The 26,320-nt window shown below is 38.9% G+C and overlaps 1 protein-coding gene across 5 annotated transcripts in view; it reads left to right on the top strand.

Moving 5' to 3' along the window:
- The window catches only part of LOC108389589 (olfactory receptor 7G2-like), a 40,433-nt gene extending 18,826 nt beyond the window's left edge, over positions 1-21,607 (top strand). For 3 of the 5 annotated variants that reach the window (XM_073219938.1, XM_073219935.1, XM_073219937.1), the window contains exon 2: positions 19,359-21,607. In XM_073219938.1, coding sequence (XP_073076039.1) covers positions 19,378-20,352 — 975 coding nt within the window. In that variant the 5' untranslated portion in view covers positions 19,359-19,377 and the 3' untranslated portion in view covers positions 20,353-21,607. Of the gene's footprint in view, positions 1-8,451; positions 10,182-19,358 lie in introns of all 5 variants that reach the window. The other 2 variants (XM_037013259.2, XM_073219936.1) reach the window with 2 other exon arrangements.
- The last annotated feature ends 4,713 nt before the right edge of the window (positions 21,608-26,320 follow it).

Here is a 26,320-nt window from a genome sequence, read left to right as displayed (position 1 = left end):
TTTTTGATTACTGTTTCAATTTCTTTGCTTGTAATTCGTTTGTTTAACTTTTGTGTTTCTTCCTTGGTCAGTCTTGGGAGGTTGTATTTTTCTAGGAAGTTGTCCATTTCTTCTAGGTTTTTCAGCTTGTTGGCATATAGGTTTTCATAGTAGTCTTTAATAATTCTTTGTATTTCTGTGGAGTCTGTCGTGTTTTTTCCATTCTCATTTCTGATTATGTTGATTTGTGTTGACTCTCTTTTTCTCTTAATAAGTTGGGCTAGAGGCTTATCTATTTTGTTTATTTTCTCAAAGAACCAGCTCTTGGTTTCATTGATTTTTGCTATTGTTTTATTCTTCTCAATTTTGTTTATTTCTTCTCTGATCTTTATTATGTCCCTCCTTCTGCTGACTTTAGGCCTCATTTGTTTTTCTTTTTCCAGTTTTAATAATTGTGATGTTAGACTATTCATTTGGGATTGTTCTTCCTTCTTCAAGTGTGCCTGGATTGCTATACACTTTCCTCTTAAGACTGCTTTCGCTGCATCCCACAGAAGTTGGGGCTTAGTGTTGTTGTTGTCATTTGTTTCTATATATTCCTTGATCTATATTTTGATTTGTTCATTGATCCATTGATTATTTAGTAGCATGTTGTTAAGCCTCCATGTGTTTGTGAGCCTTTTTGTTTTCTTTGTAGAATTTATTTCTACTTTCATACCTTTGTGGTCTGAAAAATTGGTTGGTAGAATTTCAATATTTTGGAATTTACTGAGGCTCTTTTTGTGAGCTAGTATGTGGTCTATTCTGGAGAATGTTCCATGTGCACTTGAGAAGAATGTATATCCTGTTGCTTTTGGATGTAGAGTTCTATAGATGTCTATTAGGTCCATCTGTTCTAGTGTGTTGTTCAGTGCCTGTGTGTCTTTACTTATTGTCTGCCCGGTGGATCTATCCTTTGGGGTGAGTGGTGTGTTGAAGTCTCCTACAATGAATGCATTGCAGACTATTTCCGTCTTTAGTTCTGTTAGTATTTGCTTCACGTATGCTGGTGCTCCTGTATTGGGTGCATATATATTTAGAATGGTTATATCCTCTTGTTGGGCTGAGCCCTTTATCATTATGTAGTATCCTTCTTTATCTCTTATTACTTTCCTTGTTTTGAAGTCTATTTTGTCTGATATTAGTACTGCAACCCCTGCTTTCTTCTCACTGTTGTTTGCCTGAAATATGTTTTTCCATCCCTTGACTTTTAGTCTATGCTTATCTTTGGGTTTAAGGTGAGTTTCTTGTAAGCAGCATATAGATGGGTCTTGCTTTTTTATCCATTCTATTACTCTCTGTCTTTTGATTGGTGCATTAAGTCCATTTACATTTAGGGTGACTATTGAGAGATATGTACTTATTGCCATTGCAGGCTTTAGATTTGTGGTTACCAAAGGTTCAAGATTAGCTTCTTTATTATCTTACTGCCTAACTTAGCTCGCTTATTGAGCTGTTATATACACTGTCTGGAGATTCTTTTCTTCTCTCCCTTCTTATTCCTCCTCCTCCATTCTTCATATGTTGTGTGTTTTGTTCTGTGCTCTTTTTAGGGGTGCTCCCATCTAGAGCAGTCCCTGTAGGATGCCCTGTAGAGGTGGTTTGTGGGAAGCAAATTCCCTCAGCTTTTGCTTGTCTGGGAATTGTTTAATCCCGCCATCATATTTAAATGATAGTCGTGCTGGATATAGTATCCTTGGTTCAAGGCCCTTCTGTTTCATTGCATTAAGTATATCATGCCATTCTCTTCTGGCCTGTAGGGTTTCTGTCAAGAAGTCTGATGTTAGCCTGATGGGTTTTCCTTTATAGGTGACCTTTTTCTCTCTAGCTGCCTTTAAAACTCTTTCCTTGTCCTTGATCCTTGCCATTTTAATTACTATGTGTCTTGGTGTTGTCCTCCTTGGATCCTTTCTGTTGGGAGTTCTGTGTAATTCCATGGTCTGTTCGATTATTTCCTCCCCCAGTTTGGGGAAGTTTTCAGCAATTATTTCTTCAAAGAGACTTTCTATCCCTTTTCCTCTTTCTTCCTCTTCTGGTATCCCTATAATACGAATATTATTCCTTTTGTATTGGTCACATATTTCTCTTAGTGTTGTTTCATTCCTGGAGATCCTTTTATCTCTCTCTATGTCAGCTTCTATACGTTCCTGTTCTCTGGCTTCTATTCCTTCAATGGCCTCTTGCATCTTATCCATTCTGCTTATAAATCCTTCCAGGGATTGTTTCACTTCTGTGATCTCCTTCCTGACATCTGTGATCTCCTTCCGGACTTCATCCCACTGCTCTTGCATTTTTCTCTGCATCTCATCCCTCTGCTCTTGTATTTTTCTCTGCATGTCATCCCATTGCTCTTGCATTTTTCTCTGCATCTCCGTCAGCATGTTCATGACTTTTATTTTGAATTCTTTTTCAGGAGGACTGGTTAGGTCTGTCTCCCTCTCAGGTGTTGTCTCTATGATCTTTGTCTGCCTGTAGTTTTGCCTTTTCATGGTGATAGAGATAGTTTGCAGATCTGGTACAAGTGACCGCTGGAAGAGCTTCCCTTCTTGTTTGTTTGTGGTCTTCTCCTGGGAGAATAGCGACCTCTAGTGGCTTGTGCTGGGCAGCTGTGTGCAGACAGGGCTTCTGCTTCCTGCCCAGTTGCTTTGGGGTTTATCTCTGCTGTTGTTGTGGGCTTGGCCTGGCTGGGGCTGTTCCTCCAAAATGGTGGAGCCCCATTGGAGGGGGAGTGGCTGGGAGGCTATTTATCTCCATAAGGGGCCTCTGTGCTCCCTGCTGCCCAGGGGGTTAGAGTGCCCAGAGATCCCCAGATTCCCTGCCTCTGGTCTAAGTGACCTGTCCTGCCCCTTTAAGACTTCCAAAAAGCACTCTCCAAACCAAAACAACAACAGCAGCAATGAGAGAGGAAACAGAAAGGAAAAAAAAAGGAAAAAACACGCGATTTTTTTTTTTTTTTTTGTCCTCAGGTGACGGTCGCAGGCACCCACTCACTTGTCCTGCTGCCCTTTCTCCCTAGCGCCAGGGTCCCTGTCCTTTCAAGGCTTCCAAAAAGCACCCACCCACCAGTCCCGCAGGGAAGGAACGCTCGATATTCTTTGTCCTCAGGCGCTGGTCCCAGGCACCCACTCACCAGTCCCGCCGCCCTGCCTCCCTAGCACCGGGGTCCCTGTCCCTTTAAGGCTTCCAAAAAGCACTCGCCAAAAAGAGAGAAAAAAAGGGGAAAAATGCGCGATTTCATCTGTCCTCAGGTGCCGGTCTCAGGCACCTGCCCACCAGTCCCACAGGGAAAAACGCGCGATATTCTTTGTCCTCAGGCACCGGTCCCAGGCATCCGCTCACCAGTCCTGCCGCCCTGCCTCCCTAGCACCGGGGTCCCTGTCCCTTTTAGGCTTCCAAAAAGCACTTGCAAAAAAGAGAAAAAAAAAGGGGGAAAAATGCGCGTTTTCCTCTGTCCTCAAGTGCCGGTCTCAGGAACCCGCCCCCGGTCCTGCAGGGAAAAACGTGGGATATTCTTTGTCCTCAGGTGCCGGTCCCAGGCACCCGCTCACCAGTCCCGCCACCCTGCCTCCCTAGCACCGGGGTCCCTGTCCCTTTAAGGCTTCCAAAAAGTGCTCGCCAAAAAGAGAAAAAAAAAAGGGGAAAAACGCGCGATTTCCTCCATCCTCAAGCGCCGGTCTCAGGCACCCGCCCGCCGGTCCCGCAGGGAGAAATGCGGGATATTCTTTGTCCTCAGGCGCTGGTCCCAGGCACCTGCTCACCGGTCCCGCCACCCTGCCTCCCTAGCAACGGGGGCCCATCCCTTTAAGGCTTCCAAAAAGCACTTGCCAAAAAAAACCTGCTCCATTTTCTTTCCACCCGCCGGGAGCCGGTGGGAGGGGCGCTCGGGTCCCGCCGGGCCGGGGCTTGTATCTTACCCCCTTCGCAAGGCGCTGGGTTCTTGCAGGTGTGGATGTGGTCTGGATGTTGTCCTGTGTCCTGTGGTCTCTATTTTAGGAAGATTTTTCTTTGGTATATTTTCATAGCTCTATGTGTTTTTGGGAGGAGATTTTCACTGCTCTACTCACGCCGCCATCCTGGCTCTGCCCCTGACTTTCTTTTTTTGAAATCTATTTCGTCTCATACAAGTACTGCAACTCATGCTTTTTCTTCCTATTAGTTGCATGAAATATCTTTTTCCATCACTTCACTTTTTTTTTTCATTTTTTTTTTTGAGAGGGCATCTCTCATATTTATTGATCAAATAGTTGTTAACAACAATAAAATTCAGTATAGGGGGCTCAATGCTCAATGTACAATCATTAATCCATCTCAAGTCTAATTCTCATCAGTCTCCAATCTTCTGAAGCATAACGAACAAGTTCTTACATGGTGAACGAATTCTTACATAGTGAATAAATTCTTACATGGTGAACAGTACAAGGGCATTCATCACAGAAACTTTCGGTTTTGATCACGCATTATGACTTATAAACAATCAGGTCAAATGTGAATATTCGTTTGATTTTTATACTTGATTTATATGTCATCCCTTCACTTTTAATCTGTGTTTGTCTTTGGGTTTGAAGTGACTCTCTTGTAGGCAGCACATAGATGGGTCTTGTATTTTTATTCATTCAGTGACTGTATGTCTTTTGATTAGTACATTCAGTCCTTTACATTTAGGGTGATTATTGATAAGTATATACTTATTGCCATTGCAGGCTTTGGATTCATGGTTTCTGGAGCTTCAATGGTAACTTCCTTACTATCTAACAGTCCAACTTAACTTACTTAGTACGCTATTAAAAAAGCTATCTAAAGCCTCTTTTTTCCTTTTTCTCTTACTCCCCCATTCTTTATATTTTAGTCATCATATTCTATTGTATTTGTCTATCCCTTGAGTGACTTTGTGGGTAGTTGATTTGATTTTGCATGTGCTTAGTAATTAATAGCACTACTTTCTTTACTGTGGTTTTATTTTCTCTGGTGATAGTTATTTAGCCTTAGGAATACTTCCATTTTCAGAAGTCCCTCTAAAATACACTATAAAGATGGTTTGGGGGATGTAAATTCTCTTAGCATTTTCTTGTCTGGAAATTGTTTAAATCCTCTTTCAAATTTAAATGATAATCTTGCCAGTTAGAGTATTCTTGGTTCGAGTCCCTTCTTCATTGCATTAAATTTGTCATGCTACTCCCTTCTTGCCTGTAAGGTTTCTGATGATAGCCTGATGACTGTTCCTTTGTATGTGATCTTTTATCTCTCTCTCTGGCTGCTTTCAATAGTCTCTCCTTGTCATTCATCTTTGCCATTTTAATTATTATATGTCTTGGTGTTATCTTCCTTTGGTTCCTTGTTTGGGAGATCTGTGCACCTCCATGGCCCAAGATACTATCTCCTCTCCCATATTGAGTAATTTTTCAGCAATTACCTCTCCAAGGACACTTTGCCTCCCTTTTTCCTTCTATTCTTCTTCTGATACCCCTATAATAAGAACACTGTTCTGTTTGGATTGGTTGCACAATTCTCTCAATATTTTTTCATTCCTAGAGATCCTTTATTCTCTCTGTGCCTCAGCTTCCTTGTAGTCCTCTTCTCTAATATCTATTCCATTTACTGTCTCCTCCACTATAACTAATCTTCTTTTAAATCCCTCCATTGTATGTTTCATTTCATATATTGTATTCGATATTATTGAATCTCCTTCTGGAATTCTTCCCTGAGTTCTTGAATATTTTTCTGTACCTCCATGAGCATGTTTATGATTTTTATTTTGAAATATCTTTTGAGAAGATTGGTGAGTTCAGTTTCACTTGGCTCTTTTTCTGGTGTTTGTGTGATTTTGGTTTGAACCATGTTCCCTTAATGTTTCTTATTTGTATATGGGCTCTCAGGTGACCAGAAACTCTACTCTCTGAAGGTGCTCAGCCCCTGGGTTGATGTTGGGTGTCACTGGGGAGCACACTGGTTCCTAAGGTGAGGAAATAAATGCTTCCTACTTCCTGACTGCTATGCCTGACTCCACTGCCAGAACCAGTTGGACTAGGACACAGATGTAAGCCTCAATACTATGCATTTGTAGCTGCCATTGGAGTGGTTTCCCTCTGGCTGGCCTGATGCCAGGACAGGGGCTGCTGGTTTGTGAGCCAGGTGTGGGCTAGCTGGGAGAAAGGCAAAGCAGGCTGCATATCAAGGTAGGTTGTTTTGGAGCTGCATAGCCAGACAGGGTCATGGAGTGCCTAAGCTTCTGAGAGTTCCAAAACTACTGGTTAGAGTTCACTTGGAAAATTTAGTCAACCTGGCCTTTCTTCTGAGCAGTAAACTCTGTGCAATCCTCACCCCTTTAGCAGCCCTCTTGGTGTTAGTAAGCCTCTCAGACTGCCCACCTTTCTTTGTCACAGAGCAGCAAGATTTGAATCCCTGTTTTCCAAAAACAGCTGGAATCTCAGTCTCTCCAGGTATTCCACTAGTATTAACTTTCTAACTCCACTAATCTCCAGAGCACCATGTATTGTAGGTTCGTGCTCCCAGAGCAGAACTCCAGAGCTGGGTGTTCAGCAGTCCTAGGCCTCCACTCACTCCCCACTCCATTTTTCTTCCTACTGATGGTGAGCTGGGGTGGGAGAAGTTATTGGGTCCTGCTGGGTCATGGCTTTGGTATGTTACCCTGTTTTATGAGGTTTGTTCTTTTATCCAGGTGTATGCAGTCTGGTACAGCCTTCTTTCCTGTTGCTCTTTCAGGATTAGTTGTATTAATTATATTTTCCTGTTATATGTGGTTTTGGGAGTGGGTCTCTGTCTCACCTCTCATGCCACCATATTTAATCTCCTCTGTCTGAACACATTTATTTAGGACTTCATTGAAGTCAGTATTTACTATTAAAATATATGTAGCATTTATATCTGTAGCATTTATATCCTGAGAAAAGAGAAACTGATCAGTTAAATTTCTCTCCATCGTTCTCCTGTTTGGCAAACATCTGGAATTTTAGTTAGAAAGTGTTTTGATGTTAATACACTGATGATTTATTCTTTGTTTCATGGCTCCACTCATATTTTCTGGCTTCCTATTTCTTGTCTCTGATGTCCCCCTTCACTGCTTCTTTCACTAGAGCCTGGAGGGAGGCCAATTCTGTGTTTGTATTTCAGCAAGTAAGTCACTTGGTTTCTTTGGCAATTTGTTTGGCCAAATATTTAATTCATGCTCTTAGCAATATCTTCCTTCATTGTACAACTTTTTAACATTTCTATACCTCCAGAGTTATAACTCTGAAATTGGAATAAAGCTGTTTTGGGTTTTGAGTGTAACAGACAGTGCATGCAGAGCTTTTCAGTCATGTGGCTTAGTAAATAATAAGTTGACAATAGCTTAGCTCTTATCAAAATTGTGATCTTTGTAGAAGGCATTCCCTAAGAATCACTGCCTAAGGAGAGGGAGGTAAAGGTCACATCAAAAAATTATGAATGTAGAACACTGGTGTGACACTGGTTCTTGGCCCTTATGTATCTTCAGCTGTGGTTATCTGTAAAACACATAGAGATGATGCCACCTATGGCAGTGAACTCAGAGCAGGCCAACCCAGCTTGCTGCCTGCCTATTGTGATTTTGGCTTCTTGTTGGGAGCCTTTGTTCCAACTTTCCAGGTGGATTCCTGATAAAAAGCTCAAAAATGATTATCCAGATTCTTCTGAAGATTTTGTACACTGAGCTTCCCCAATAGTTCCATCCAAGCAAACACTTTAATTCTAGAGCCTCGGTATTACTCTGGGACCCAGGCTTCCCATGTAGATAGTCACCTCTCCTTCAAGTCCAGAGGTTGTTTGCAGAGCAGTTTGTGACACACTTAGTCCTTTTTGGCATATTTCTAATCATGGAGGATGCACAATCAGGGGAAGGATCCACAGGGGCTGATTGAAATGCAAGTTCCAGAGAGTCTGAACTTTACAGAATGAAGCAGTATAATGGGAATGGAGGATGCCAGGGCTTAATGGGAGGTAAGACAGGGATGAATTGAGATGGGTGCTGGCTGGCATAAAATCAGGCAAAGGTATGTTCCATGTTCCATGGCTTCCCAGGAAGGGAAACTTCTCAGGAAGGGAAACTTCTCAGGAGCTGGGAGGTGTATTTTAGGTAATGGTAATGTCTGTGCCTGTCTTACCAACTCCTGTGTCCCTGAGGGATGAAATGGTGTGCAGCCATTAGGAAGATATCCCCCTTGCCTTCAAGACTTAATGAGGGAAGGTAACTTTACCTGCTCCCCAATGAAGCATACAGGGCCAAAGTGAGAAGAGCCAGAGGCTGTTTCTGACCAGGCTTTTTTACCTGTTTCCTTGGACTCTGGCATGGTAAAGTGGGCTTTGGGTAGAGCTGGTCACTGAAGCTTTCTCTGCGTGAAGCATGTAATAGCACAGGCATCATGGCTGAAAATTGTAATCTCCCTTGTTCTTCCACAGGGAGACAGTGATTTGTGAGGACCGGGTGAGAGCATCAGAACAGAGTGACCAAGCATGGAAGATACTGAGGTGGCCCAAGCCAGAGATCTGAGACTTCTGACTCTCTCACGTCCTTTCTTCCACTTAGTTTTCTCTCTTAGTCTTTCTTTTATTTTCTCTTTTCCTTGTTTCACCTCTTTCTTTTATCCTGTCTCTACTTAAAAGTGTTTTCTCCACCATTTTCTCTGACATCTCCTCATGTCCTCTCTCCCAGTTCCACATGTTCTCTAGTATAATTAGGCTACAGCCAATATAAAAACTATGGCATACATTCCAAGGGAAGGGTCTGATATGTGTTGATTATAACATCTTGAAACATCACCATGGTCAAGATAAAGAATTCACATCACCCCTCAATCATGTCCTCATGCCCCTTTGAAATTCCTCCCTCTCTGCTGTTGGCAAACACATCCTTATTCCCTGGCAATCCCTGATCTTCTTTAGATCAGTATAGATGAGCTGGCATTTTCTAGAATTGTCTATTCATTCATTTTTATTTGGCTCTTGTCACTCAGCATCATTCTTTTGAGATGTATGCCTGTTGTTGCATGCATGAAAATGTCATTCCTTTTATTGCTGAAGAGTATTCCGCTGGGGTAGTAGACCATGGTTTGTTTATCCATTCCCCTGTGGATGGACTTCTGGGTTGTTTACAAATAGTTATTATGTACATTTTTGTGTAAGTCTTTGCATAGACATCTGTTTATATTTCTCTTGGATAAGCTCCTCAGAGTGAGATGGCTGTATAGTTGTATATAACTTTAAAGAGGCAGCAATGTTATTTTTCAAAGCATTTCCTTTACTCCACATCTTTGTTAACACTTGTTATAGTTGGTCTTTTAATTAAAGCCATTCACATGTGCAGTATTTCATTATGTTGTCCACTTACATTTGACTTTCATTTACTTTTCCTTAATAACTAATGATAAGAAAAGGCAAAGGCATGCCACACATGGACATGGGGTGGACTACTTGCATTAATACTCCCAGAAAAGGATACTTATTTGTAATATATAAGTTAATTATGCATCCCAATGACAAGAGGACAAACAACAGTTCCTTGGTTACCAGGAAACAGCAGAGGAAGCATGTGATGAGTACCAAGAGTCTCAACAAATAGAGAAAGTTAATGGTTCAAATGACAAGGTGTGGTGAGACAAATGCTTCCATACCCTAACTCCACAAGGTGCCTGATGACCCCCCACCACTGTGCCTCAACAGTCCTTGACAAGGCTCAAGGCTTGGCCAACTTTCATCATCATCCAAGACACTGTGTACATGGTTGTCTAATGATGGATGAAACTGTGATATTCATTCACCCCTTGTCCTGGGCTGGGATTCATTGAGATGTACCAGAGTTCTTAGGCAAGACATCATGTCTGTTGGGAGAACACTCTGTAATCCAATTAAATGGGGAATGCATGTATCTTACTCTTGTGAATAAAACTTTTGAAACACACAGGAGAACAGGACAATATGATCAACATAACTCATCTAGATTTAACACAGTATAATCCCTCCAACTGAAACAATACTGTATCCAATGTATAAATTATTAACACTTTCCCCCTTGTGTCATCCCATAATTGAACTGAATCATGTAGAAATCATGACAATAACCCCCTTTAGTTTTTATCTTTCAGAGACAAAGACATTCTTCCAAATGATCCAAGGCCATGGTCACACTAAAAGTATGTACTAAATCAAATTCTTATCTTTGACTTAGGAGGAATGGAATTGGGCTTGGCCATTTCAGAATGGCTGGGAAAGTGGGGGAAGGGATCACCACAATTGGCAAACCCAACCCATGGGATCTGTCTCTAAACTTGTAAATTTTCTCTCAAATGTTTTTTATATTCCCAGAAACACATTCACTCTCCTGTAACAAATTTTATAATGATTTTCCAGTATTAGCCTACAATATATTTTCCTTCAGGAAGCTTTTAGTGATCACTACTCCCAAGTTTACATGTTACATCCAATCATTTATAATTTTCAATTGCCTATTCATGTCATTACCAACTACAACATAAACCACATGGGAGTAGGACACATGGCACCCACTGGGCATGTGAGGAAGGGTTGCATGTGCCTGTACACAATCCCTCCAATCCAACTCTTTCTACATGTGCTGTCCAATAGTGTGCAGCCACAAGTGTCTCCTTAAATTAGTATTACTTTTAATTAAATAAAATAAAAAGTCTGGTATCTCAGTAACATTAAATATTAGTAACCACATAAACTGGTGATAATACCCAGACTTCAAGTACTCAGTAGCCACATGTAGCTACTATATACTGAACAGCACAGATACAGAATATTTCCATCATTGCTTGCTTTTAGATGTCTGTGAATCAGAAACAGGGCCCACCACCACAAGACAAGGCTCATCCCAAAATATCTTGGAGCTGGAGACCCTCACTGAAAATCTGATCAAGTGGATTTCAATGCAAAGATAAGAAAGAGAAGTCCAGATAGGGGATATGAATGGTCTGAGATCATAGTGCTATCAAAGAGAAAGAATGCAAGTGCCGCCTACATCCCACTCTGTGCCTTGTCTTCTCCCTGGCTTTCTACACCCCAATGAACAGGGGAAAAAACGAGAGGTGTAAAATGTTTTACACTTGCCTACAGCAGTTGAAATTTTCAAAATGGAGGATATGATTTTAAAATAAGAGAAAAGGATCCCAGAGGTTGGAATAACATCTGTAAGTTCAGTTGCAAAATATATGACTATGTTATTGAGGAAGGGTCAGAAAAAGCAAGTTGGATCACCTGATTAAGGTAACAGAAAATGGGAGGTATTTCCAAGTCTGTACAGGAGGACACCTGCAACACCACTAGGCTTTGTACAAAGGAGTGCAGGATAGTCATGATCCAGGATTTCAGAAGCCAGGTACCTCACAGCCAGGGGTTCATAATGACCCTGTAGTGCAGGGGGTGATAGATGGCCACAAACCAGCCATTAAGGTTGGAAAGTTGTGCAAATCTCCAAAAACAAAACAAAAAAAAGAATCTGAGTGAAGTATCCTGCATAGGTAATAATTATTATTTGTGTCTGGAATTCAGCAGCATCCTTGAGAAAATAGTGGAGGTGAAGCAGATGTCTGTTGAGGACAAGGTGGCAAGAAGTACATGGGTATGTTGAGGTGAGAGTCTGTGGTGATGGCCAGGATGATAGGCAGGTTCCCAGACATGGTGGTAAGGTACATTAACTCTTCCTATCCATATGCATTGCTGATGCTTTAGCTGTGTGGCTTGCTTTTGCATATCCTTTATAGAGTTTTATGAATGAACACAACTGCTTAGGATTAATATAGTTGATCGTGTCCATATTTTTCATAGTACGTTGTGCTCAAGAGGTCTTGTTTATGAAATCCCTACTTACTTGAATCTGAAGAATGTGTAGTTTTGGCTACAAAACTACCTATCTGCAATTTAGTTTTGTCTTTCATGTGAAGCAGGAATAAAGGTCACTTTTATGGCTCTTACCTTTTAGTAAACAGTCCATCCTGTCACCATAATCGAACTTCACTTCTGTGATAAATAAACTGTCCATTTCTATGCTGGTCATATTAGAAAACAAAATTCAGTTGAGGCAATTTGAAGACCTAATTGGTTTATTAAGCAATTCATTGGCAGCAGCCCATCTAGCAGGTAGAGAGATGGGAGGCTTTATAGGTACGAGTACAGGGCAAGGAAGATATAAGCCAAAAAAAAGATGGATTATTTCAGACCAGGACATCTCTTTTGGGGAAAGGAAGTGGTATGGTTTTATTGTGCAGATTACCTCACTAGTGCTGGTCAGGAAATCTCAGATCAACTGTTCAAAGGTCACTTTGGGATAGGTTGAAACTGTAATTAATTCTGGGTTTGCTTTCATGGGGGACAAATAAATCTATTTTGAGTCTGTTGTTTCTTATCTATAACCATCAGTATATAGCATAACTGAGCCACATCCTAGGGAGAATCATTTTGCCCAGACAAAGCTTGATTTCTATGTCTGAACATCCAGAGGTATACTGAATACCTTCCCCTGGTATTGGAACCCAGGTAGTCGGAAGTCTCCTTGGTCATGTTTTGCAGAGAGGGAGAGGTCTTTGTAAACTAGTCAAAGACTATAGGTGGCCCGGCCAATTTCTTCTTACTTTTGCATTCCTTTATTCTCCCTGATAACTTGATAGGGGATGTCTCTTTTCTTTACCTGTTCCATGGTGATGAGGAGGAGGGGGAACAAGGTGGAGAACTAAATTGACCTTATAGGCTACACCTGCACTCTACTCGTGTCCTTGTTTGCATATGAGATACTTGAAAATGCCGAGTTGTACAGAATAAGGGCACAGAGCACAGATTCCAGAATTTGCAAGTGTTAATATTTTGCTAATATCTTCCTAAATTAAATCACAGAAAGAAGATATATTCTTTTTATTCTATTCCATTTTCATCCTTTGCTTTTCACACCACCAGTCATGAATTTAGTTTCCAGATGTTATTTTTAACTGTTTTTGCACAAAAGTATGTGTGTGTATGTGTATATGTATGTATATAATATGCATATATTATATATATGTATACATATATTATATATGCATGTATTAAATATATTTACATGTATAATATATATGTGCCCATAAAAATGCCTATATAATTGAAAAGAGAAAATTATGTCTTGACAATAATATGTCACACAGTTAAATTTGATGACCCAGAGTGAAACGTACCAAGAGTGATAAATCACAAATGTATTAAACACCAGTTTCAAGTGACCTTTCCAGCATACAAAGAATTGAAACATAGAACCTGGATTATATCATTTTTTGATAGTATTGTAAGGGAGGAAAAAGTTTTTCTTTACCCTCTTAGGTTCCCTGGTTGGGTATGAAAATTAAAATGGCAATTATTACTAGGAAAGAAGCATACATTTATTTAATATATGTTTTATGTAACATGGGAGCCTTCATAGGAAATGAAGACTGGGATAAACACTTAGACATGTATATTTGGGTGCTAGGTTTGATGAAGGGTGAAAAGCCATGTGAAAATTTGAGTGGTCAGAGAGAATGGGGAGTACTTAGCAGGTCATCTTTCTCAGAACACTTCTCTGTGTTCTTTGCTTTGGATACAAGGATAGTCACTTCCTTTGCTGACCAGGAGAGCTCACATGATGGTTTTATGACTTGAATCCAGGAAAACAAGCTGGAGAATGTCTGAGTGAACTTCTTTCTTCTGATATTTTCAGAAACTACTTTGGCTTAAAATGTTTGATATGCAGAAGTGCCATATTTTGTGGTAATGTTTCCTGAACCCCATGAGTATCACATGAAATGGACTGAAAATGCAGGGGAGAAATAGTGCATATCAAGATCAATGTGGTGGTCCCTCTGGGATGGGAAAATTACCAAAAATGTGGAAAATAAAGTGTGAGGGTGGAGGGACTTCAAATATACATGAATTATTTTATTTCTTTATAAAAACTTAATGTAAGATAACAATATATTTTTGATGGTGTCCAGTGACTCTTAGTAGGAAACATTGTGTAAAACATTTTCACTTTATTTATTAATATTTCTACCCATACACATAACTATATTTTCACACTGCAATTGTGCTTCTTGAAATCCACCCTCCAAGCCAACCGTTAGGTTGGATCAGATCCCTTGTGGAGCCTTTTCTAAAATGTTGGCAAGAATTTCCTCTACCCCTTAAAGTTCTTCTAGCTGGTTTTAAAATCAAATAGACATGAGGCAGAATAACAGGATAAAAAAACAAAGTTTAATTTCATATGTAGGAGAAATACATAGAAAAGCAAACACAGTCAGGCTCCATGAGGTCTGTATGTCATCCTGAACTAAGGAGAAGTGGGTAGGGGTCTGAGACTTCAAAGGAATATGGAAGAAATTCACAGGAATATGAAAGACTAAATGTTTGTTAAGCAAATATTTGCTGGGTCACAGAGAAGTGATGGGAAACAGAGAGGAACTGTACACACTAGACATATCTCTTCCTGTCCACCACCCCTTGATCACATTATAATGTTGTTATCTATGGGGATGGCTGTCCTACTGAAGTAGGTGTTCCATTTAAATTGTTTTTATGAGCTAGTTGGGGTGAGCATTTAATAATGTACATATCTGTCCAATCACTATGCTGTACAATATAATATTGTGTATCAATTATACTACAATAAAAATATCAAACAATCTCTTTATTAAATTGAGGGGGGAGAACAAATTTCTTTCTGGATCTTTTGGGACATGAATGCTTTCAACATGGAGACAATAGTCACAGTGGCACATCTTGGGGCAGCCTGCTCTTGTCCCCTACAGAAACAAAGATGCCTTTGTAACTAAAGAAAGAAGACCGGAATTCATTAGAGAATAGTGTGTGTGTATAGATGCAAGGCTAGTGAAGTAAGGTAAACAGACACAGGTAGGAGGAAGTGGGTAGTTGGGACACAGCCATCCTGAATTCCTACTGTCTATAGACTTGGTCTTTAAGGATTTGCACTGCTCTGGGATCAGAATGACACTAAATGGGCTTAGATAATGAGTAACTTGGAATAGTGAGACCCCAGGGATATAGAGACTGCAGAAAGTCAGTCTGTGATCACCTCACTCCTGTGTTGCCAAGTCAGGAAGCAACACACCTGAGGATCCTCCCATGGTTGGTGTTTCATCATGAGCCAGTGTCTTGCTCAGGCTGTCTGCCCTTCCTGAAGACAGATCTTCTGTCTTCCACATCCAGGGGTGCACTGAGCATCATTCCTTAATGAAGCAAACCAGGTAATCCAAGTCCCTGAGTTAATGCACTAGAAATAAAAGGAGGTATTTTACAAAATTTATTTCCTGTGGAAACAGTGAGGCAAGTTCATGCCTAAAATGATCATAACCAAGTAGACCATGGAGCTCTGGCCTCACTGCATGTCAGCACACCGGACATCCCATTTACAGGATCTGCATATCCCATATTGCACCAATGTTCCCTGGCCTTCATTTTCCTGGTATCCTAACCCCATTTTTTGGGGGTACATTTCCTCCAGAGATAAAATCTGCCACTTCTCAGACAGGATGACTGTTATTTTTTCTGATATTTACTTCAGTTCTTGTGGCGGGGACATGGAAATACTGTGCTGATGTTTACCTTTGATTCCTTTTCCTGGTTCTTGATAACGTGATTGTGCTGTTGTCTTATCCCCATAGCTGGTCTGGGAGGACTCTGGGGAAGGAAGTGGGCAGCCTAAGAAACTGGAAAGGCTGCCTGCCTGGTCAACCTGTTTTTTATAAAACTAACAAATACTTTAAATAAGAGCAGCATAGAAATTATTGTTTATTTTATTTTACTTTTTATATTATTCCTCATGAATTATGATGGCAGCATCAAAAGAGATAGCGTGATTAAAAAAACATATGCCCACCCCACACTCACATTATTCCAGTGCACAAATGCTGATATTCTGTTGTATGGCCTTCAGGTTTTTATATAAAATAACACAATAATATGCCAACAGAAGGTGCCCCTATTGGATTCCCTCTCTTTCTCCTCTTCCTTTCTTAAAGGCATATTGTTTTGAACATATGGCTTCTGTAATTCATGCCTTTTGACTGTATCTGTATTAAGAAATATATATAAGAAAAAAGACAGTCTCTGTAATTCTTGTCAAATATGGAAACAAATTGTCATGCGTCTATATGGTAATTCAATTCCTCATTTTTTTAATTTTATAATTTTCTTTTGTTTAAAATTGAAATGCATTTGATTACTCTCTGGTTTTTAAATTAATGGAGCCGAACTAAATATCACCAATAGTCAAAAAATAAATTACACAAGGAGACAACTATACATGACATATCTAGTGTGGTCATGTTCACAAATAGCTTTTAAAATGCAAAAACAGTGCAATAATTTGTAGCATCATAATATTTATAGTTAAAAGTGCAGGGGAATCATGTATATCACATTAGTGTTGTTCCTCTGGAAGGAAAACATCTAAATTGTGAAAATACATTACATAGGCATATCAAATATGTCTGTATTAAATATTGCTATAAAAATTTTTTTTTTGGTGATGTGTGTGAATTTGAAAATGTTGACTGGTGGGTACCAAACTCTTCATTGGTATCTGTACTTTTGTGTCACTTCAATAATTCATAGTGAAAATAAGCACATGTATTCCACCTCAAACCAGTTAGTATGGCCAACATCCAAAAGACAAACAACAACAAATATTGGCGAAGATGTGGCGAAAGGGGAACGCTCCTACACTGCTGGTGGGAATGTAAATTAGTTTAACCATTGTGGAAAGCAGTACAGAGGTTCCTCAAAAAACTGAAAATAGAAATACCATTTGAACAAGGAATTCCACTCCTATGAATTTAGCCTAAGAATGCAGCAGCCCAGTTTGAAAAAGACAGATGCACCCCTATGTTTATTGCAGCACTATTTACAATAGCCAAGAAATGGAAGCAACCTAAGTGTCCATAAGTAGATGAATGGATAAAGAAGTTGTGGTACATGTACACAATGGAGTATTATTCAGATATAAAAAGTAAACAAATCTTCCCATTTGCAACAACATGAATGGAGCTAGAGGGTATTATGCTCAGTGAAATTAGCCAGGTGGAGAAAGACAAGTATCAAATGCTTTCTATCAACTGTGGAGTATAAGAACAAAGCAAAAACTGAAGGAACAAAACAGCAGCAGACTCATAGAACCCAAGAATGGACTAACAGTTATCTAAAGGAAAGGGATTGGGGAGGAAGGTTGGGACGGGAGTGGTAAGGGTGAAAAAGGGGCATTATGATTAGTGTGTATAATGTAGTGGGGGGGCACAGGGAAGGTAGTATAACACAGAGAAGACAAGTAGTGACTCTACAGCATTTTACTATGCTGATGGACAGTGACTGTAATGGGGTTTGTGGTGGGGACTTGATAAAAGGGGGAGCATAGTAACAATAATGGTGTTCTTGTAATTGTACATTAATGTTAGCAAAATAAAAAAAGCACATCTATGTAGAATTAGAAAACATTAAAAATATCTCATGGGTACACATTTGTCATACATGTTTTTCTCCAATAGGTTTTCATTATTTGTGTTTATTCCTATGTAATTATTTTTATTATTTGATTCATCTAAATTGCTATGTATTTCATCACATGTTCTTGCCAAATGAAAAATGGTATCACTGATGTCTCCTTCATTCCTTTTCTGCATGATAAAGTTGCCATCTGGACTTTCAGCTAATAATCTCTTCCCTAGAGTTCACAGTTGTCTCAGTAGGGATGTCCTTTCTGATTGTTTCTCTTCTTCTTAATGAGCCCATTGCTTTCTTCTGATGAGAGAAACATTCCAGGAGCTGCTGTTCATGGCAGAAATAGGGAACCATGGCAGGAAATGTGAGGATGGGGATGCCCTGCGCTGAGTGTCATGCTGGATGTATTTCTATTCATCACTCATCATTGCAACAACCCCGTAAAGTCTTATGAGTGTTCCCATTATACAAATGAGGGAACAGGCATATACAGAGACAATGTTCCCAGTTCACAAAGAAAGTACTGGCCTGGACTGAGCTCACTGTTTGAGTTTGAGTAATCCACCAAATGATAAGGGTTGTTGCGGCCACTGTAAGCTCCTCAGAAGAGGGAAGACCACTACTTTACAGAGACAATCTTTAGGTCACTTGGTTTGCTTGTAAATAGCATATGTTTCTGCATTATCTTGTCTCATTCTTCCAAGAACCAAACAGATTGTTCTTATTTTCATAGATGCCAATACAATTATTTCTTTCTCATATTTAATGGTTTTTTTCCTTAATAATATGATACTATTACCTTAGGGGGAATAAGTACCTTAGGGGAAGACAGAGAATCTCACCGACACAGCGCTCTGCTTCTTGTAGGATTAACCACAAAGGCAGATGAGGACCCTTCCAACAGGGGCATTTTATGAGCTTCAGGTTTATGGGCAACACTTTTTATCTTTGCCCTCAACAGAGCATATTCTTGGATGGATGCTATGACCTGCTACATGCTACTTTATGGGTAGAGGTAGAAATACCTTGCAGGAGCAGGAAAAGACTTCAGGCATTGTTCAGAATTAAAATGTTAAAAATGTTAAAGGAAATTATGAAATATGTGTGATTATAAATGCTTTTTCTGTGTCATTCAGGGGAATTAACAGACTGCTCAAGAGAGTTAACTCAGCAGACATGTGGTCTTAAATGAGAACAATTCTTTGCCATTCACTGACTGTACTTCCTGTCCATGACCTAGCGTCATCTTACTGAGGTGTCCTCATTGGTAAATTGGGTCAGAGTATAAACTAATGCATATGCTATATGACAGCCCTTCAGATGATTCTAAGAATGTCAAATATTGGGGGCCCTTGTTCTGGAATGCAGATTTCATAATGTTATTCTTGACTTTCTGTTTGTTTGAAGGCAAGGAATATTTCTGAAGGAAATACCATGTCTTATTCTTGGTGTCAGTCTTGGTACTTGGCACAATGTGTAAAGTGGAGTTGGTGATCTCTAAAATTTGGGCCAGTAATGGAAATACAGGGAAAAAATGGTGTGAAAGATGGTGATGGAGAGAGAAATTAGAAGGAGGACATACTTGAATATTCATCTGGGTTCACAATATACATAGAGGATGTTGTTTGTATTGTTTTAAGCACTAATTCTCAAAAATTAACATGTTTCAAATTCATCCAGAGGGCTTGTTAAAATATATATTTCTTACCATCACGCCTGAGTTTACAACAGGAAGTCTTTAGTAGTATCAAGAATTTTCTTTTCTAACAAGTTCCCAGTGGATATTGCTGCTGGTTGACCAGAAACTATTTTCCTTTTTTTTTTCACTACCTCTTTAGCATCAGATTAATCAACAACATGAATCACACAGATGTTCCAGAATTCCTCCTTCTGGGATTAACAGATGATCCAGAACTGCAACCATTCCTCTTAGGGCTGTTCCTGTCCATGTACCTGGTGACAATCCTGGGAAACCTGCTCATCATCCTGGCCGTCAGCTCTGACCCCCACCTGCACACCCCCATGTACTTCTTCCTCTGCAACCTGTCTTTTACTGACATCTGTATAAGCACAACCACCGTCCCCCAGATGCTGTTGAACATCAACACACAGAATCAGCACATTAGCTACACTGGCTGCGTTGCTCAGATTGGCTTTGTCCTACTTTTTGGTGGTTTTGAAAACTGTCTCCTTGCAGTAATGGCCTATGACCGCTATGTGGCCATCTGCCATCCACTGAGGTACACAGTCATCATGACCCCCCGACCCTGTGCTATGCTGATTCTGCTCTCTCTGCTCCTTAGCACTGGGAATGCCCTGCTCCACAGTCTGATGGTGCTGAGGCTGTCCTTCTGCAGAGACCTGGAAATCCCCCACTTCTTCTGTGAACTTGTTCAGGTCATCAAGCTTGACTGCTCTCATACCCTTATCAATAACTTCCTGATAGATTTTGTAGGCAGCCTATTTGGGGGTGTTCCTGTATCTGGGATCATTTTCTCTTATAGTCAAATTCTCTCTTCCATTTTGAGAATTCCCTCAGTGGAGGGAAAGTGTAAAGCTTTTTCCACCTGTGGGTCTCACCTCTCTGTTGTCTCCTTGTTCTATGGGACAGGTTTTGGGGTGTACATTAGCTCTGCAGTTACTGACTCTTCTAGGAAGGCTGCAGTAGCCTCAATGATGTACATTGTTGTTCCCCAGATGATGAACCCCTTCATCTACAGCTTGAGAAACAGGGACATGAAGGGAACCTTGAGGAAAATAATTAGTAGGATACCTCTGTCTGTGATGGTGACACCTGCTTTTTGTTTGATTTCTGTGAATGAATCAAAGTGACAGGATTCTTTGGTGAGTCGGATACCTATTTATTCTACCACCATGTAGTTGTAAAATGATTAGATAACATAATGGCTAAGTGTATTTCAACATGGGGTTGAAATATAATGATTCTTTTTGTCTAGCTTCATGATGAATGAGAATGACTTCAGTTTTCTAAATTCAGTTTCTTTTCTCATGGTCCACAGAAGTAAAGCTGATTCAGGGGTTCTAAGTTTAGTGATTTTTTTTTTGTAGATTACTTTCCAAACAAGGAGCATTGTAGAAGGTGGATAGTATAGGAAAATGATTGAAGCAAGGCTGTGGTTATTTCTATGACTAGCTTTTGTCTGATTTGTGGTTATGACCATGTCAGTTGCATGCCCAATTTAGCCCTGCAGAGGGGCAAGGGAGCTAACCTTTCAAACCCCAATTTAGTACTCAGACTAGTCATTGGTAAAATATACACTTCCAAGGCTACCTTAGCTTTCACTATATTAATTTTCATTAACTATAAAATTGATATAGTTAGATTATCTCAGTGGTTTGAAATGATTGTGAGATATTTGAGATTCATCAGTGGAAAACAGGTACAGGTTTCATTCATGGAAATAGTGCCTAGAGACAGAAACATGACAGTACTTCTCCTGGTCAGCTGATACTAGACCTGTTCATAGAGTTAACAGAACACATATGTGTCATAGGTTGAATGGAGGTCTTCAAAATATATGTCCATATCCTAATTATCCTTACTGTGTTTTAATATAAATATTATATAAATATAAATTTGTATACTTGGGGTGAATGGTACTAATTTAGAAAAAAAGAGTCATTTCAGTGGAAGACATTCAGCTAGATTTTTCCAGAATGACAGATAATAAATGTAATCACATGTATCCTTATAAAATAGACAGATATGAAGAAGACACAGAAAAACCAGGAGCAATATAACCATGCAGAGAATCTGGGTTGATGCAGCCAATATTTAATTGCCAGTATTGTATAGTTTTGCATTGAAATGGTGTCATTTTTATAACTTTGTACTTATTTTATTAATTTTGCATGTACATATATACAGTGTGTTACAAATATTTGCTTCTTTTAACCTTGTTAAAGATTCAACTTTATGAATGAATATCACTTCTTGGTTGTTATTATCCTCATTGCAATTCTGAGATTCAAGCATGTTCTGTTTAGCAGAAATTTGTTCATTTTCAATGTTCTGTATTAATATTATATATGGTTACAATAAAAAAGGTTTCATGGTGTTGATGAATATTTTGGCAAATATTTTCCACTCTTATGAATAAAGTTGTTTGCATATTCTCTTCTATATCTCCTAGCATAAAATCAGACATTATTTTATAGTCGGAGTGGAATTATTGACTATTAGGATATTTCTTTCTTCCTTTTGTAGTTCCAAATAGTGTTCCCATGCATTTGGACCAGTTTACCCTCACATTATATGGTTCTGTTATTCTACATAATCACCAAAATATTTTCACTCACTCAGATAAAGGGCTGTAGAATATCATTTAGTTATTTTACATTTCTTTTATTATGAGGATAAGCATTTCTATAAATTGTGTGCCAGTTATTTTCCCCCTTGTGTGAAATCCACACCTATGATATTTCCATTTAAATCCACATCTATGATATTTCCATGTGCATGTTTATCTCTTTCCTATTAATTCATGTGTTACTTATTCAATTGGTGTAGCCATTCTTTTTGAGTTTATGCATTGCAAATGTATTGTTTATTTGAGTGGCTCATTTTCTATGTCCTTTATCTAAAATGTTTTGGATGTGTTATTGTGCTGAATTCTGAAATAGTTTAATTTGTCAATATTTTCCCTCATGATTGGTGCTCAGTAGGTCTTTCTTTTGAAATCCCTACTTATTTCAATCTAAAGGACTGATACTTTTCCCTTTTACATTTGAGGCATGATGGTCAAATCAATTTTTATGTTTGATGTGAAACAGGAGTCCAAATATGTTTTTACATATGACAGCTTTTTATTAAATAGTCCATCCCGTCACTGTAATGCCAATTGGTAATAAGTACACTGCTCATATATGCATTAATATTTTTCTGGATGCTGCTTTCAGAACATTAGGCCAGAAAAGTACCCTGCATCAATACCCTATATCTTATTTATTGTATCACATCAGTCAGCTCAAACTAAAAGTATTGGGTTAACATATAAGTCCCATTTTTATTTTTAGTTACAAACACAATGGTACATTGCACCGCAGGTTAACCACTGTTATGATAATATGCAATTTACTGCAACATCATTGACTACAAACCCTGTAATTTTGATCTATAGCCCATGAGGTTTAAAATATAGATATATAATTTGGAGCTACTAGTACAAAATTGGGAAACATTGGTGATGGAATTATAAAATGTGAGTGAAATACCTGCTCATACTTACTCCATACTGATTCCAGAGTATATATTAGAATCTGCTCAAAGAGTGATAATCATCAACAGGTAGAACAGTAGGCCCTTTCTCTTACCTCCCATAGTAATAATAATTGGTCCATCCATGGATTATTAAAGAGTCAAAAGCATCTCTGTCTTGTCAAGTCCCCATTGTTTAATTATCAGTCTTTCCCTTAATAGAGTTATCAGCAACTAGGATTCAGTTTATTTTTTTATTGAAGTATAATTAATATACAATCTTATATTGGTTTCTAATAAGAAAACACAGTGGTTTGACAGTTAGATTACTAAATCCTCAAGCCAACTAGAAGACTTGCTACCTGTTAACATAGAAAGATGTTTCAGAGTCTTTGGCTATATTATCCATGCTATTCTATCATCCCTGTGACAAGTTGTATTATGACTGAGAATTTTTGTGTCCTTTTATCCCCATCACACTCTCCAATCATTCTCCCTCCCCTATAGTAATCACCAATAACTTCTGCCTGTATTTACTGCTGTTTTGTTCTTTCTGTTTTACTTTGTTTCAAGATTCCAAAAATAAGTCATTTCATATGTTATTTGTCTTTCTTCACCTAGCTTATTTCACTTACTGTTATGCCATCTAGATCCACTCATGCTGTTGCAAATTGCAGGATTTATTTCTTTTTATGGCTGCATAATATTCTATTTTGTATCTGTACCCTATCCCGTTTATCTATTCATATTTGATGGACAATTTCATTGCTTTTGTATCTTGCTATTGTAAATAATGTGGCAATAAACATAGGGGAGCATATACCTTTGAATCAAGGATTTTGCCTTCTTCAGGTAATTTTCTAGAAGTGGAAATACTGTTCCATTTTTAGCTTTTTGAGGAATCACCATACTACTTTTCACAGGGGCTCTAGCAATTTACATTCACCAACAACACAGGAGGTTTCCTGCTGTTCTACATCCTCACCAAAACTTGTTATTTCTCATATTTTGTATAGTGAAATTCTGACTAGTGTGAGGTGGTATCTTACTGTGGTTTTATTTGCATTCCCCCCCCCATGATTAGTGATATTGAAGATCTATTCATATGCTTGTGGGTCATTTGTATTTCTTCTTTGGAAGAATTTCTAGTTCAGTTTATTCCTTACTAAGATACTTTTCTTTATATTCTTCAAGCATCATATTATTTTGGATTCATTCCCAAGTCACTGGCTACTATTTCTCTGTCTCCTATGGTCATTTTCCTCATCTCCCCAGCCTGCACCATAGGAGTGACTCTTGGATCAGCATTCAGTCCTTCTACATAGCTAACATCACTCCTTTGCAATAGCATTCAGACTCATGGTTTTTAGGCCATCAACACACTAAACACTTCCAAGCATGTCTCCATAAAGCCCCTCTACCATGAATATCAGAAATGTACATTCAACTGTCCACTGACATACCCTTAGAGATGCCTCACAGGCATTTTGAAAACCCAAATCCTGATATTAATCAACAAATATGAAATGCACACAGATTTCCCATCATCATTAAAGACAACTCCAGTTTCTCTGATGCTGAGCAGTTTTCCTCTCTGTACCACCCTTGATTCACTTTGTTCTCTTATAATCTGAGCCCAGTATTCCAGAAAAACCAATTGTTTGTATCATCAAAATATATCTGAATCTAACCATATCATGTATTTCCAACATTAATACCATAATTGAATTCACTAGAAATTTACAATTGTTCAAAGCCACCTCACCTGGACTACCATGTGTTTGCCATCTCATCAGTTCAATGTTGATATAATCTGTCTGACATTAGCTCTCCGATATCCTTTTTTAATATTTACTCCCATCTCTAACCCATTTCAGTCCTTTCTGACCTTCTGATATTCTGATTATCCTTTCTGATGATTTTCTGTTCTAGGATTTTCTATTGCCAGCTATTTGATTAGCAGATTTTATTTGAATGCATAAGTTTTCTCACTATATGTATTTCTATTGATGTGCTCATGCTTCCTTGTCTACCAACTACACAATTACACTCACCTATCCCCAGTTATTCACTCCGGAATTCAGTTTACTTTCTCTTCTTGCTCAGTGACATTGAGAATATCACAGATCCATCTGTTAAATTAGTTTAGATCTTCTTGGAGGTTTTTGTTTTCTTTTGAAAGGGCATCTCTCATATTTATTGATCAAATGGTTGTTAACAACAATAAAATTCTGTATAGGGGAGTCAATGCTCAATGCACAATCATTAATCCACCCCAAGCCTAATTTTCGTCAGTCTCCAATCTTCTGAAGAATAACGAACAAGTTCTTACATGGAGAACAAATTCTTACATAGTCAATAAGTTACATGGTGAACAGTACAAGGGCAGTCATCACAGAAACTTTCGGTTTTGATCATGCATTATGAACTATAAACAATCAGTTAAAATATGAATATTCATTTGATTTTTATACTTGATTTATATGTGGATACCACATTTCTCTATTTATAATTATTATTTTTGATAAAATCCTGAAGTGGTAGGTAGATGCAAGATAAAGGTAGAAAACATAGTTTAGTGTTGTAAGAGAGCAAATGTAGATGATCAGGTGTGTGCCTGTAGACTAAATGTTAATACAAGCTAGACAAGGGCAATAAAACATCCACGGATGCAGAAGATTTCTCTCAAAACAGGGGGTTGAGGTTCTAAACCTCACCTCTGTTGATCCCCAATTTCTCGCCTGATGGCCCCCCTGCGACTGTGCCTGTCTTAGATTGTTCCTACCTTGAGGAATCCTACCCGTCTCTGGCTAACCAGTCATCTTCTGCGGCCATACAGGGAAATGTAAAGTTGGTAAGTGAGAGAGAAGCCTTATTGTTTGAAAAGGTTAGCTTTTTACTTCTTTGCAGATTTATGCCCTGTGGCTTCTATGCCCAGCATTTGTCTTGAGGTATTTTTACCACTTGGAGGAATTATGATACTGGGTAAATTCCATATGAGGCATGAATTCTATTTAAGGGTTGTAATTAGGGAGGAAGAAGAAAAGCTATAGAAGTAGCAGGCGGTAGAAAACATGGGAAGATTGATTATTTCTTTGACATATCTTCTTGTAGAGTAACTTCAGCATGTATAGGTTTTAAACTACTAATTAAATTGCATGCACACATTAACATAATAGGAGTACAGTTCCATAACCAAAGCAGACCTATAATTACCAGCCATCTCCAGTGAAACCAAGAAAACCAGTTAGGCACCTTAGGCATTTCTGAAAACTTATCTATGATATGGTGGATATTGTCCAACTGAGCTTGAACAGTCTGAGAGAAATCAGACAAATTGAAACAACCCATTCCTGGGGACTGTTCACATCCCATATGTTCTTTTAACAGTAGACAGTCTGTAGTTGTAAGATTTTGGAGGGCTACAACTTCTCCTAATTCTTGGTTGAGTTCCAACAGTATAGATCCAGTCAAATTTGTTGTTTTACTGTATGCACAGGCCAGCTTAGATATCTCTTTCTTCATTCCGATGGCAAGTCCAGGAACAGGTGGGATGAATGCAGCTACAGCTGTAGCAGTGCT

Source organism: Manis javanica, chromosome 13 (genome assembly GCF_040802235.1).
Source record: "Manis javanica isolate MJ-LG chromosome 13, MJ_LKY, whole genome shotgun sequence".
Taxonomy (NCBI): Eukaryota; Metazoa; Chordata; class Mammalia; order Pholidota; family Manidae; genus Manis; species Manis javanica.
The sequence above is the reverse complement of the archived record's forward strand: the minus strand, read 5'-3'. Positions and strand labels throughout refer to the sequence as shown.